Source organism: Girardinichthys multiradiatus, chromosome 3, assembly GCF_021462225.1.
Source record: "Girardinichthys multiradiatus isolate DD_20200921_A chromosome 3, DD_fGirMul_XY1, whole genome shotgun sequence".
NCBI classification, from domain to species: Eukaryota; Metazoa; Chordata; class Actinopteri; order Cyprinodontiformes; family Goodeidae; genus Girardinichthys; species Girardinichthys multiradiatus.
This window is the reverse complement of record NC_061796.1, coordinates 29,442,627-29,457,082: the sequence shown is the minus strand read 5'-3', so window position 1 is coordinate 29,457,082 and position 14,456 is coordinate 29,442,627. Positions and strand designations below refer to the sequence as shown.

Here is a 14,456-nt window from a genome sequence, read left to right as displayed (position 1 = left end):
GACATAGCTGAACTTTTCAGCGTTGGCAACAAGGACTCTGTGGGCCACATGGATGTGGAGTCCTACTTTGAAAGTATTTGCCCATGCCAGGTGGATGCTGGACTTGAGGTCTGTCCAGATGAGGATATTACGCTTGAAGGCCTGTCAGAAAACTTCACTGGGTTGGAGAACATGCCTCCTGGTGAAGGGGAGTGCAAATGTAGCTATGATTACAGCTGTGAAGAAGATCGAGGAGGCACTGCAGATTACTTCCAAAGTAGCTCACATCTGCTTAGACAAGGTGAATATCCCTACACGAAGCAGTCAGGTCAAAGTACAGATATAACCTCCATCAGCCATGAGTACAGGATCACAGAGCTGCAGACACACCAGCACCTTCAAGAGGGGAGCTCCTGTATGCTGGTAAACAACCTGAACCTTACACCGTTTAAAGGTGTGGCTCAGTCTTTTCCTGTTCCTCCTCCTCCTCATCATGAGCATCGTCCCATACCAACACCACCTCATGACGATGACTGGCTGTTTCCTGATATCCTGAAGGATAGAGAGCTCCCTTACTGCTAAGTTCTCACCTTTATGGAGTTTTATTGTTCTGGAAAACAGACAGTTGAACCATGAAATTATTCTGTGTGCATATGGAAAATAACGTCATTGATTAACTTTATCAACTTCTATCAAATATTATGTCATGTTTCAACTAGAAACTTCTATGTATTTTAATGAGACATATATGATTGATCAACACAAGGTCGGACACAATGTAAACTCTTTTTTTCACAAAATAGCTCAAGCTCAGGTAGTTACGATGGAGAGGGTCTGAGAGCGTCGATTTTCAGGTCTTACCACATATTCTCAACGTTTTCAGTTAGATTTAGTTCTGGACTTTGACTAGGCCATCCTAACACATGAGTATGTTGTGATCTAAATCATTCTACTATAGCTCTGGCTGTATATTTAGGGTCATTGTCCTGCTGGAAGGTGAACCTCCACCCCAGTCTAGAGTCTTTTGCAGCCTCTAACAGGTTTTCCTTTAATATTGCCCTGTATTTAGCTCCAAGCATCCTCCCATCACCTCTGACCATGATACTGCCACCACCATGTTTCATGGTGAGGATGCCGTGTTCAGTGTTTTGCATATGGGCCAGAAATAAGTACTTAGCTTTTTTCAACATTGGCCTTCATCTTGAAAGCTTCAGTGAAGACAAGATTTATGAAGTGCACAGCTAATAATTTTCCTGTTAACAGATGTGCAGCTCCTCCAAAGTTACCAGGGGCTTCTTAGCTGCTTCTCTGATTAATACTCTCCTTGTCTAGCCAGTTAGTTTAGGTGGATGGACATCTATTGGTACATTTTGAGTTGCATCATATTCAGTTTATTCAGTTCAGAGTACATAGGGCACTATGTATGGGGTATGAATACTTATGCAATGTTCTGTATCAGTTCTAAGCTTTGCATCTACATGCAAACTGACCAATAATTTGCAGGAATCTTAATTACTGAGAACACTTTGAGGCTAAGTTTAATGAACTTTTCATTGTTTTGGAAGACATCTGATTAAATAGTTAATTTAGTGTGGTTTGTTATGTTAAATTGTTCTGCCTCTACATGCTTTGGACCTTTATAAACCATCTGTTTCTGACAATAAAAAAGAAATAATGAATGGAGACACGGCTACAGATTTGTTTCTACTTTTCCACAAACATTTCTTAAAAGCGTGGCTGTAAAATGCAAATAGTAACATTTTGTTGTCCACATTAATGGGAGATAAATTAAATATGTCAGCATATGATTATTCCAATTAGTTTTCCTTCATTCCTCAAGAAAAGAGACCTATAAAGTGCTGTAAAAATGTGTTTGCCTCTACAGGTTTCTTCTGTTTTTGCTTTTTGGTCACATTAAATGTTTCAGATCGGACAATTTTTATCTCAGACAAAGGTAACTTGAGAAAATACAAAATTCATTTTTCAAATGATGAATTATTTGTTAAGGGAAAACAACTATCCAAACCAAGTTGGTTCCATGTCAAAAAATAATTGCCCCTTAAACCCCTTTGTAATACCTGCCAGTGAGTCTTTTCCATCATTGTAGAGGAATTTTGTTCCACTCTTCTTCGCAGGATTGTTTTATTTCAGCCACATTGCAGGTTTACCTGCATGAACCCCTTGTTTAAAGTGATGCCATAATATCTCAAATGGATTTAAGTCCAGACTTTGACTAGGCCACTTTAACAACCTCATCATGTTTATTTTTGCCCTTTAGAGGTGGAACTGCTGGTGAATGTCGGATTATTGTCCTGCTAGCTAACTCAAATGTGCTTCAGCTTATGGTCACAAATTGATGACAAAACCTTCTTCCTCAGTTTTCTGGTAGAGTATGATGCTTTTCTGAAAAACCTTTCAAAAAAACTTCTCTTCTATCTTGTCACAGAAATTTTTCCACAAGAGTTCTTTTAGGCAAGCAGTGTTTTGGGCCTTTGGATCTCTCTCATCAAAGTAATTTTTGCCCAGTGTCTTTTTTATTATTATTATTAGTTGAATCATGAAAACTGACCTTAACTCAGTTAAGGTCGACAATGCTTTAGATGGTGTTCTGGGTTCTCTAGTGAACTCCTGGATGAGACATCAATGCACTTTTGGAGTAGTTTTGGTTGGTCGACCACACTAGGGAAGGCTTGTTCCTGTGGATCACTGGAGTCCTAAAGCCTTAGAAATGTCTACTTCAAGTTGTAAGACAGGTTCTAAATGATTTCCTAATTCTACAGGCCAGTCAGTAATCAGGACTAGGTGTGTCTGGTGAAATTGAACAAAGAACACAGTTAATTCCTAATTAACCGTGGGCTGGTGGGACTATGTTGTTCTTGAATAGATTTTTCTTCCCTAGTAAATGAAATCATAATTAAAAAACTACTTTTTGTATTTACCTAGGTTATCTTTGACTGGTATTAAAATGAGTTTGATGATCCGAAACACTGATCTGTGACAAAAAACAAAACAAAAACATAAGAAATAAGTACAGGGGCAAATACTTGTATTTTGTTAAATATTTAAAATGATACTACTTTATAATATAATATCATATAATATAACATAATATAATATAAAGCCAATATTTGAGGATTTCTGTCTGTGAAGAAGCCATACTATCATTTAAAGTATATAAAATGCTGTGTGACGACACGGCCTGCATAACAAAACACTCGGACACACAAAGATCATAAACGTTCACATGTAATAAAGTCAACCCCAGTCAGATGTTTAATAATTACAATATCATTAACAAAAAAAAAGGTCTAAAACAATAAAAACATATTTCCAAAATGTTCCACAGTAGCCATAAACAAACACTCAGAAAAACAGAAACACCTCAGAGAAGCTCCGGCCTCATTTCTTGCTACATGACCAGGACTCATCTCATTTTAGCGTTTCAATCGTTGCGTCATGGGTTTTTGGTCTGTCTGAACAAAGTCTCCGCGCTCTGGCCGGTTAACATGAGACGTTTAGGTTATAACAGACGTTCAAAGAGACTGTATCACTGTGACACGTGATCTCAGCTCGTTTGGCTTCACGCTTAGTTGGCTTTTTTTTTGAGACAAACAGCCCAACGGAGCAGATCAGAAAAACTGATGGTGCCGGGCTGATTTTTATCTCAACTGGTAGTGTGTAAAGTGCAGCTTTTACACAAAATAACAGCTTTCATTTTGCTAAAGTAAAGATCTACACGTTTAAAAAAGAGAAATTAAAATTGCAGGCGCTGTTATGCACATGTAATCAGTAGTTTATTTCCACTTTACCTGTTGCTGGGAATCAGGGTGAAAATATGGAAATACATGCACCTGCTCAACAGAATAAAGAGAAGCAACCCTGATTACCAAAAACTGCTGCAGAGGCCATGTGATTTCTCAGTGGTAAACATTGGTCATTTAACTAAAAAAGAGTAAACATTCAGCAACACAATCTTTAGTTTTCATTGGTTCCCACTGAGCTAAGCAGGAAATTAATACTTTCTATTTGTACTGCGTCTGGCCAAAACATCCATTTGATTCGCAACCTGTCAATAAGTCTACAGGTTTTTGGTTTTATGGTTTACTTTTTAACCAGATTTAGCGTGGATATTGTGTTTTAAATTGCAACTTTCAGTCTTCTGCCTTTTTTTCTAAGTGCTGGTCAGTTTGCTTCTTCACCACTCCATACGTTTTGAATCAGGAATCACAGTCAAATTAAACGAAAATATGGCGTGAAACAGAGCCTTCATTAAATTATATTTAACAGTTCACCATGTTTATTATTATTTTTTCTACTTAATTCATCAAAATATCTGACTCTCAAAATAAATACACTGATACACAATGGTTATGTTCAGTGCAAAAGTATTTGCTCCCTTACAGATGCTTTTTGGGATCTTTTAGCACACTTCGTGTTGTCTGATGGGTTCTGTTTTTTTGGCACTAGTGGCCTTTATTAGACAGTTATTAGACAGAAAATGGACCAAGAGAGAAGGGGGGGAGGAAAGACATGCAGCAAAGGTCTCAAGGTCAGGAATGGGACCCAAGACGGCTGCGCCGAGGACTTTAGCCTCTTTATATGGGGCGCCTGCTTTACTGGTACACCGCAAAACGCCCCTGATGGGTTCTATTTAAGAGATTTCTTGATTTTACAGATCTAGCACTAATCAGGCCTCAGTGTGGAAAGTGGAAAATCTCTGTTTCCCAAAAAAGATGGTTAATTAAACTTACTTCCAAGACTTAAAAAGTGGGATAGAGCAGCACAATTTCAGGACAAAGATTTAATTGCAATTCCACTGCTGAAAATTGGGAAAACAAGGTCAATTAAACTGATTCATGTCCAGAATTGTTTTTCTTTATCATTGCACAATGTGCTCACCTCTTTAAATCAGGAGTCAACCACCAAGTCCATCCAACTGGCCAAATATATGATCTAAATGCACATCATAAATGCACGAGAAATGAAATATCACATCCTGATAAATGTTGCATGTATGCAGTCCTTTGCGATAGCAGTATTGCACACAATGATACCACCATCCAATATAGAGTGCAGCTCTAAAAGGGGGATAATTGTTTTGTCATGCAGGGCTAGGTTGGTGTTTAAGGCTTTTTTCATTTATTTAATGTAGTAATTTGTAAACTGCTATTTTATTTAATAGGGTTAATTTGACATAAACATTAGTTTGATGATCAGCGATATTAAAGTGGGACAAAAAAGCAAAAACAAGAAGAAATCTGTAAGGGAGCAAATTTTTGTTCAGGGCACTACAGATGTGTATTTAACGTCAACAAGCGAGGAACAACATGAGGGTACGTACTGGCAAAGAGGCAAACTGACCCAGATACAATTTTATCCCATTAAAGTCTAACTATCCTTACAGGGGAATCTACCAGTTAGCAAATCAGCTCGTTTCACATATGGGTTACAGGCTGAAACCTCTATCAGTGCAGTACAAGGTCAAAATAAAGAAGACCCTCGTTTAGTTAAAAAAAAATACATGGAAACAATCTGAGGAGTTTCAAACTATGTTTCACAGCAGGGCCATCAACCCACAGAGATGTCATTTTGATCTCAGTAGCTAAAGTAAAAAAACAGCTTAATAAAAATCCACCCATCAGTCCCACCGTTGTGATTTTCTTTAAACCTAACACTACTAGCATATGAAAACTCTACGGTTAACCTAGCAGTGAGCAGAGACTTCGTTTATTCATTATACAAAACCCAACAAGCTGCCCCCTCCCCCCGGACCATGCTGCGCTCATCTACTTTGTTCTGATGCTACTCTACGTTTACTACAAACCAAAGTCCCTTTTCTCATCCATACGCCCACCGTTTGGTTAAACACAAAAAGCTTTGCTTCAATCGATACTTTACACAGCTCGTCATCAGTGCAGTCAAATCAGAAGTACTGTGTCACAAAAAAAAGTCAGCGCAAGAAAACAAATGTGCCGCTTCGGATAAAAATAAAAAGATGATTTAACATGGTTCTTCACATGGTGTTTCTGGTTCAGTTTTCAGTTTTTTCTAATCTCCCATGCAAATGTACCTCTGGGATCCTGGAGGCGTAGAAACAACCAGACTCACACAAGACTGAGCCCCAAGCAGCATAAATCCATGTTAGATATAAATTGCGGATGTTTCTGAAGCAATAGGTTAAGACTTAAGTTAAAGAAACTATTCCAGACCCTCTGCTATGTCCCACACACACTTTCTAATCTAAAGAGCAGAATCACCCTAATCATGCCTGATGATATGAAAACTCGGATGCATCCTACTTTTTTTGTGGATTACTTTTGTTTGATCAAATCGTTGTGGACCATATAATTTTCTAACCTTTTTAGGTCTTTAAAAGTGGTTTATCTTTTTCTTGATGGCTATGTTGCGTCACACTAGAAAGTTGTTTTTCAGTTTGAGCAGCACTTTGTCAGATCAGGTCCATATATTCAATCCCCACATGGCTTGGAAACACCTTCTCATGGAAAAGACATGACCACCTTAATTTAGTCTGCTCTCTATGTACTGAAACTACTATGAAATATCAGATAATAACTTATTTTCACTTTAAAATCTGGAGTTTTTCACTTTCTTAGTTAGCATTAGTGAAGTGTAATATAGAAATTGCCAGTCTGAGTTATCTTACATTAAAAAAACAAATCAATTTTCATGTTTTCTGAATTAGCTGAGAAAGAAATCAGAGAATCAACACATCGTTATAGCACCTATTTGCATCTGTCCTGTATGACCTTAATTTAAAACTAGAGCTGTTATGTGCGCGCCACTCCTCCACCCCTGAGTGTTCGAGGCTGCGTCTGAGTCACGGTGTGCGTCACTCCGTGTTATTGACGCTGTATGGTGGAGGTGGGTCCAGGCTTTGCTCTGAGAAGGGAGTCAGGCTCTGTGGGAGTCCGGAGGTGGGGGTCGGGGAAGCAGGGAGCTCCTCCGAGTCGGAGTTCTCTAGCGAGAGGTCGTCCACCAACGCTCGACGTCCTCGCATCGACAGCGGCAAAGGAGCACGCCTGGAAGACACGGGAGACCCTCACAACATGCACATATATGCATGCGCACTGAGAATATCAGCCGACTTGTTACACAATAATCAGAGCTGTGAGAAGGCATTATGATTTACCATCTTTCTGAACTTCCAGCATTTTTCTTTGGACTTTGGCTGTTTTTTTACTATTTCAGAGGAAAGTTATTTTGTTTGTTTGTTAAAACATCAAACAGAGCTATGAATTACCCTGTTAATGTAAATTACCTCCTCATCAACCGTTACATTAGCCTACAGCAGGGGTGGCCAAAGTGGGGGCGAAGGGGCCATTGGTGGCCCCCGGCATCATCATGTCCGGCCCCCAGCAGCAACTCAAGAATAATACAAATTTAGCCAATCAGTACAGGAAGCTGATGCAGACACTTTTAAGACAAATTTTCCTTTCTAAAATGGAAGAAGTTAAGAACTGTATTAATCAAGCTTTTAGATTTTATTTTAATTTAATAGTAAATAGGGCCACAAACAGTAGAAAACAATTGATCTACAATAATTTACAGATCTCTGTGATACAAAATTTGCCGAGCTCTGGAGAGGATTTACAACCCTGGTCCTGCAGCCATGAATCCTGAGCAGTTACACTCTGAATCAATATTAAAATCCCTTCGCACTCAAAGGAAAGATGTATCAGATGCTGAATAAATTAGGCTAGAGGTGTACTAAAAGCAAACTGCAAACGAAGGCAGCAGCAGCGTGGCCTGTTTCTTTCATTCAGATCTGTTAACGATTCATATTCCTTGAGGATTGCAGTTGTTTGTATTTGTGTGTCAGAATATAAACACTGAAACGGTACTTTGGCTGGAAAATATCCTCTCTCGGTCTCCACTGTTGGCCAAAGGTGGAAGTGGAAACAATGCTGATAATATTATTTTTGCTCAAAAATGCTTAGTACCTTCCCTCCCCAAAACCCCCAAGGTTCAGGGTAATATAAAAAGTACAACCTTCCAGCCAGGGCCGTTTTGTTGGTTCGATTTTTACAGTCTTAATCTGTTTTTACCCTGGTAGATGCTGTGGAAATGGAGGGATGCAAACAATGGCCCCAGAAATCTACTGCGTTCTGGAAAATGTTCCTGAAGGGGAAAATATGCCCAAAAAGAAGCAATCTGTTCCTATTTGACTTGACTTTTAGATGCTGCTAATCTCCATCAGATATATTTTTAGGTCTGCTGTCCCTCACTTGTTCTTTTTATTTTGAAGCACCCACTGCAATATATGTTGTCACAAGGACAACAGATAAATAGAAAAAAGCAGCCAGAGTCCAAAGAAAATCTTTGAAAGACAGGTTCATTGTAACGTGAGATAAACATTTAATGGGATGGATACAAGCAACATAAAAGCAGTGTGTTGGATTTTAAGACATGTCTCGGTTCTTCACTATTACTGTCTGAACATATGACATTAATTTGACCGCTTATAGGGTTCCTGATGCAGAACTGTCTGAATCCAACACACTGCAGCTTCAGGGCCTTCAGATGTCAGTACAGAGACAAACACACAGATTCTCAGATACTAACGAAACGTACCACACACATTGACCTAGTTCTCTGGTCTCCAGTCAGGGACGCTGGGTGTTGGGACGCAGACAGACGGGTAATGTTTCAGTGTTAGGTGGACGTAAATGGATGCAACAAAAGAGCATAGCAAAACAAATCATATGGAGTTATTGGGATGTTAAAGAAAGAAAAGTAACAAAAAATGATGATCAGGTTAGCTATAGTAGAAAAATTATGAATGATGCTGCTTACCTGAGCTGGGTGCGGAGCGAGGAGATCTCCCGCGTCATGGTCTGACTGCTGTCGCTGAGCTCCTCCAGTTCCCTCTGCAGCTTCCTCTTTTGAGCGTTGGAGCGAGAGTTCTCCTCCTCTACCTCCTCCAGCTGCCTCTTCAGCTGCTTCAGTCGAACCATTGACTTATCCAGCTGAAGTGGGGGAGGCGAAGAGGGAGAGGACAAGAGCAAGGGAGGAGTGGGTCAGAGGTTGAGGTGAGAATCGAGATCAGAAACAGGAGATTAGTCTGGGAAGGGCATGACTGATTGGGATCAGAAATCTGATTAAACCTGGCGGATTACTGGCTAATGATGTTTTTGGGAGGAGAGTGTATGTTTCTACTGTGGGTGAGGGATTTTATTTTCAGTGGAAGGAAAGCTGTCTAACTCCACAGGGAACACACAGATGCCAGGAAAGGATTAGTCGGGACTGAGACGGATAAGTCAGCCCTATTTGGGGATGATTTTTTTTTCTCACTTCTCTCTTAATGCACTCAGTGCGCTAAGCTGACCTAACTAAGCCAGATGAATTCATTATTTAAAGCTTCAGTATTTGTCTGATTAACCACCATACCTGTTCTCTGTACTGGTCTGCATGTCTCCTCTCGTCCTCTGATTGCATCATCGCCTCCTTTAGCTTCTTCTCCGTCTTCCGCGCCAGTTTGTTGGCAATGGCTCTCTCCCTGTGGGATTGGAAATGTTGTGTGCTTAATTTAATTGGTTTTAAGATTACGTACAACTGATAAAAGCCTACCTTCTACAAATCCTAAAAGCAGTTGATGTGACAACTGACATACCTATAGATAGATCTAAAAAACGTTTAGATGTTTATGGCTAGCGAAGACATGTAAAGTCCTTTAAATTTCCTGGTTGGGCAAAGCTAACGGCAGCGTTCAGACACACGGTAGCTGGTGCCTCACGCAACGTGAGCTCAGTGTGTGTATGAGCCTGATCTCTCTAGTCTTAGCTGTAAGCAGAGATGCTTACCTCAACACAGGGGGGTGCCTACACATCCATGAAAGCAACAGCAAACTTGTTTAGGGTGAATAATGTTTTTTTTATTTTTATATTATGCCTGTGTGCTTCCTCTTCCAGTGCCACCCTGGGCAAGTGCCCCTGTGGCCCCTATGAAAAACCGGCAGTGGCACGAATAGAGAGGGATATTTGACCACTCTTAGCTCATCCAGCAGGTCTTCTGTGAGATTTAGTATGGCAGAGATGATCATGGAAGGAGTTTCATTTTGTCTCTGAAGAACCATGTCTGTGTTGATTTGGCCAAATGATTTGGATCTTAATCGTGCCCAAAGACCCAGTGATGACCCATTTCCACCTTAGATGTAGAGTCTGCCAGGCTTTTATTTAAACAGTTCTGAAATTTAACAAAGTGCTTCATCACACTGTACCCACCACTGGCTGAGCTTCCCGATAATGGTGACCAAGTTATATATCAGTTGTGTGTGTAAAGGACAGTGAAAGTACATTCAAATGGGCAAGTATATAATTGGGAACGATTGCAGTATTGCACACGTTGATATTGCAAATATGATTGGATACATCGCCATTGCCAACCAAGCAACTAGTTGGCATTCAGTTAGCGTCTAACGGGTCCTGGTTATACCCCAGGAAACAGAAAGTCATTGGGTCCCATTTAGAAATGCCTCAGATCAATTTTAAAAGTGGTATATAAATATATGAAAGGTTTCAATTATATGTATTTTTAAAATGTTTGTTACCAATAACTGTACCACTGGTAATTTTGTGAAAAAATATCCTAACATGGGATTATTTTCTCTACTAAAGAAATGTACTGAAATGAAAAATTGGATTTATCCAACTTTTTTAGAGTGAAATTCTGCTACAGAAATAAAAGATGAATATATTTTAAGGCTTTTTACATATCTATACCAGCTGTTGAGAAACGTCTTGCACCAACATATATACAAACTGTACATCTGCAACAGGATTTTTAGAGAAATTTTAAAACATGAAACAATTTAAAACCCAGAAAGTTACACAAATCAACATTAAAATTATTCAAAGTAAAAAGAAATGTTAAAATGTATTATTATAATTATTCCAGTTAAATGTGTTTTCCTCACTGTCTCTCTTGTTCCAGCTGCTCCTCCATAGACTCGATCTTTGCCTCCAAGGCGGCGACGCTGAGCTTGTGTTTACCCCTCACTGCTCCCTCCAGCTCCTCCAGACGGGTCTTCAGCTCCTTGTTCTGCCTCTCCAGCTGCTCTCGGGACACCTCAGCCTTCTGGGCCAGAGTCCTCTCCCCCTGAAGCTGCACAGTCAGAGTCTCTACCTGCAGCATGAGCAGAGCAGCGGTGAGTGGCTGCTTAAAGGTGCTGACAGAAAGATGTATGAATTTGGGTTTGTATATCTCACCTGCAGAGCTGTCTTCCTTTGCCTTTCTGCCAGCAGTTCAGCGTTTGTCTGCTCCTCTTCCAGCTCCTCTTCCAGCTGACTGACTCGAGCATCTAATCTCCTCTTTTCGTCAAACAGCACGTTCCTGGAAGAACATGAAATCTCAGGAATCCCAACCAAATGGCTGAACTGAATAGATATGATATAAATTGTGTAAACTACTAACTTTCCAGAGCTGCTGTTGACCATCTCTTCAGACATCTCATCTCTCTCCTGCTGCGCCTGTCTCTTTTGTCTGTCTGATACAGACAGCTCCTGCACAAACACACGGATGTCCTTCACGCTCTCTGAAGTTCATTCAAACATTTTCTTCTGCCTTTGGCTGCTTTGGAGTCTGAAAGCTCTTTAAAAAGTCTAAAGACCTCTCCATGAGGATAACTCTAAATGTAGGGAAGCCAGGGATGACTCAAGGCGTCTGCAAAGTTCTAAATCTAAAGGTTTGTCCACATTTTTACACTCAAATGAACCCACATACCTCTGTGAGATGCAGCACCTCTGCTTCCAGTGTTTGTATTTTCTTCTCACTCTCTTTCGACTGTGTTATCACCTCATCTCGAGATAACTTGGTCTCATCTAGCTCGCGAAGAATCTCCTTCATTTGGCCCTGAGACAAATAAAAACAATGATTTGAACTCATGTAGGCTGATGTGTAGAGAAGTTTCATTAAGGTACGGATGGATTTCAACCTGGAGCCTGCGGAGCTGCTTGACAGAATCCTCTTTGCCACGACTGGCTGCCTCCAATTGGGCCTCGGCTTCTTGCAGCTCAGCCTCCAGCTGCTTCTTGGCCGACACAGCCTGAGAGCGCTGAGTCCTCTCTTCTTCCAAGTGGATCTCCAGTTCTTTTACCTGGTTTCAGAAAGAGGGAGATGAATTAGAAAAGTGATCTGATCAAGAATCAAAAGTGCTCTCCTCCTCCTCCCCACCTGCTTGCTGAGCGCCCTCCTCTTCTCCTCTCCCTTCTCCTCGTTGTTGCTTATCTCCCTTTCAAACTGAGCCTTAAGTGCCTGCAGGTTGACCTCCAGTCTCAGCCTCAAGTTCTCTGCCTCGTTCAGCTCCTCCTCCAGATCCTGTGTCTGAGTTCGTAGGTTCTGAACTTCTGTTTCCAAACTTCTCTTAGTCCGCTCGAGCTCATGAACCTACAGCGAGGTAAAAAAGAGAGTAAGAATGAAAAATACTCTAAATTAAAAAAGTGGTTCCATGGGGTCGATTCATACGTTTTTGCCGACGTCATCCTGTTGGTTTACGAGCTGCTCCATCTCCAGGCGGAGCTGCTTGTTGGCCCTCTCCAGCTCGTCTCTTTGGTCCTGCACCTCCTACAAGTGGATAACCAGAACAGTAACCAATAGAATCACACATACTTGACAAATATAGTGTTCTTTGAGCTTTTCCATATTTTGTCACATTACCACCAACTTTAATGTATTTTACTGGCATTTAATGTTATAGACCAACAGAGAGTGGCCTCTTAGGTGAAGTATTTATTTCAAAAATACATATATAAAACATGTAAAAAAACACAATTGTCTGAATACTTTCACCAACTGCTGCTATTGCAGCTGCAGCTTTTGAAAGGTGTATCCACCAGCTTCAACATTCAGACAGTGTAAAGAGTGAATTCTCAACTAGCTTTAGGTCTGGACTTTAAGTAGGCCATTCGATTTTCTTTTAGGATTGCCCGGCTTTTATCTCCAACCCATCTTCCCACCACGTCTGAGCACCTTCTCTGGCCCTGCTGATGAAAAGCATCCCCACAGCATGATGCTGCCACCAGCATGTTTCTGGCAGGCATGGTGTGTTCAGGGTGTTGTGTGGTGTCAGTTTTCAACCACAAATGGTTTCTTCTATGTTTATTATTTTATAACCTAACCCTGCCTTAAAGCTTCTCCACAACTTTATCCCTCACTTGTCCACTGTGTTTTCTGGTCCTAATAATGGTGTTTGTTCACTAATGTTCTTTATACTGAGAAATTACACACAGATAAACTTTATTTACTGATTAGGTGACTTCTGCGGGTAACCTTTGCGCTAGATTTTATTTAGGGTAATCCGATTAAAGGGGGCTTAATAAAAGATGCTTGTCAGTTTTCAGTTTTATATTTTTAGACTAAAAATGTGAAAACCATGTATCATTGTTCTTCTCCTTCACAATAATGCAGTATTTTGTTTTGTTCTATCACCTTAAATCATAAAAACACTGAATGTTTAACATGTCCCTGCAGGACACTGTATGTTTTCTGTTGAATGGTGTACCTGCAGAGATCGGGAGAGGAAGAGACATTTTGTTTCCTTCTCTCGGCTGTCTGCTTCTGCTCTGTCCCTCTCTTCTGCCAGGCGAGCGCTCACTGCCTTCTCCTCTGCCAGGCACTGATGTGGGGAATAAAGACCGGGTTACTGATAAGGCAAATAAATATGACCTGTGTTTAGATGTTGCTGCCTGTGTAATTTCTCTCACCTGGTCAAATTTCTTCTGCCTCTTTTCGAGGGCTGTGCAGTTCTGCCTTTCTCTCTGCAGACCGATGGTCATGTCTTCCAGTTCCTCCCTCAGGCGCTCCCTTTGCCTCTCAACTCGCTCCTTCTCCTCCTCCTTCTGTCGCTCTTTTTGGAGTGCGCTATCCAGCTCTCGTTGGAGCTTCCTGCGTGTCTCCTCTCCAGCTTCCACAGCAGTGCTCACCTCCTCAGACTGCTTACGGAGCTCTGCAAGCTGCAAAACAAGAGGGGAGATCGGTACCATAAAGGTAACTGATCATTTAAAGAGCAAATATGACCATTAAGAGCCAGAAAAACAAAAACGTTTCTAAATATGACACATAAATGAATCAATCTGTTTTTCTATTGTTTTTCAAACCACACAGGTACCATTTTTCTGAAATAAAATTACCTCTAAGAGCCATGTGCTTCAAAAATGAAAAAGCACTTTTATTTAGGGTTGATAATGTGGAATGCAACTGTTTTGGACCATAAAATGTTTTTAAAATGAATATCTCAAATGGATGTATAGCCATTTATAGGCAACAAAAAAATCCAACAAGCTTCTGTTTTACCTGTTGGGTGTGTGTTTGTATCTGGCGGCTCAGCTCTTTGGCTCTTTCTTCCTCTTCCTCGAGTCTTTCCATCAGTCCGTTCTTCTCCTCCTCCAGAGCTCGCACCCTGGAGGCCAAAGCCATCTTCTGACGGGTCTCATCTTGCAGCAGCTCCTGAACACAGAAGGAAC

General features: G+C 40.7%; 1 protein-coding gene across 4 annotated transcripts in view; it reads right to left on the bottom strand.

Moving 5' to 3' along the window:
- Positions 1–3,207: 3,207 nt before the first annotated feature.
- The window catches only part of myh14 (myosin, heavy chain 14, non-muscle), a 38,538-nt gene continuing 27,289 nt past the window's right edge, over positions 3,208–14,456 (bottom strand). For 3 of the 4 annotated variants that reach the window (XM_047360537.1, XM_047360534.1, XM_047360535.1), the window contains 13 exons: positions 14,287–14,439; positions 13,698–13,946; positions 13,496–13,609; positions 12,460–12,558; positions 12,169–12,381; positions 11,930–12,091; positions 11,719–11,847; positions 11,410–11,498; positions 11,205–11,328; positions 10,913–11,121; positions 9,388–9,496; positions 8,794–8,966; positions 3,208–7,019 (listed from right to left, as the gene is read on the bottom strand). In XM_047360537.1, coding sequence (XP_047216493.1) covers positions 6,830–7,019; positions 8,794–8,966; positions 9,388–9,496; positions 10,913–11,121; positions 11,205–11,328; positions 11,410–11,498; positions 11,719–11,847; positions 11,930–12,091; positions 12,169–12,381; positions 12,460–12,558; positions 13,496–13,609; positions 13,698–13,946; positions 14,287–14,439 — 2,013 coding nt within the window. In that variant the 3' untranslated portion in view covers positions 3,208–6,829. Of the gene's footprint in view, positions 7,020–8,571; positions 8,613–8,793; positions 8,967–9,387; positions 9,497–10,912; positions 11,122–11,204; positions 11,329–11,409; positions 11,499–11,718; positions 11,848–11,929; positions 12,092–12,168; positions 12,382–12,459; positions 12,559–13,495; positions 13,610–13,697; positions 13,947–14,286; positions 14,440–14,456 lie in introns of all 4 variants that reach the window. The other variant, XM_047360536.1, reaches the window with a different exon arrangement.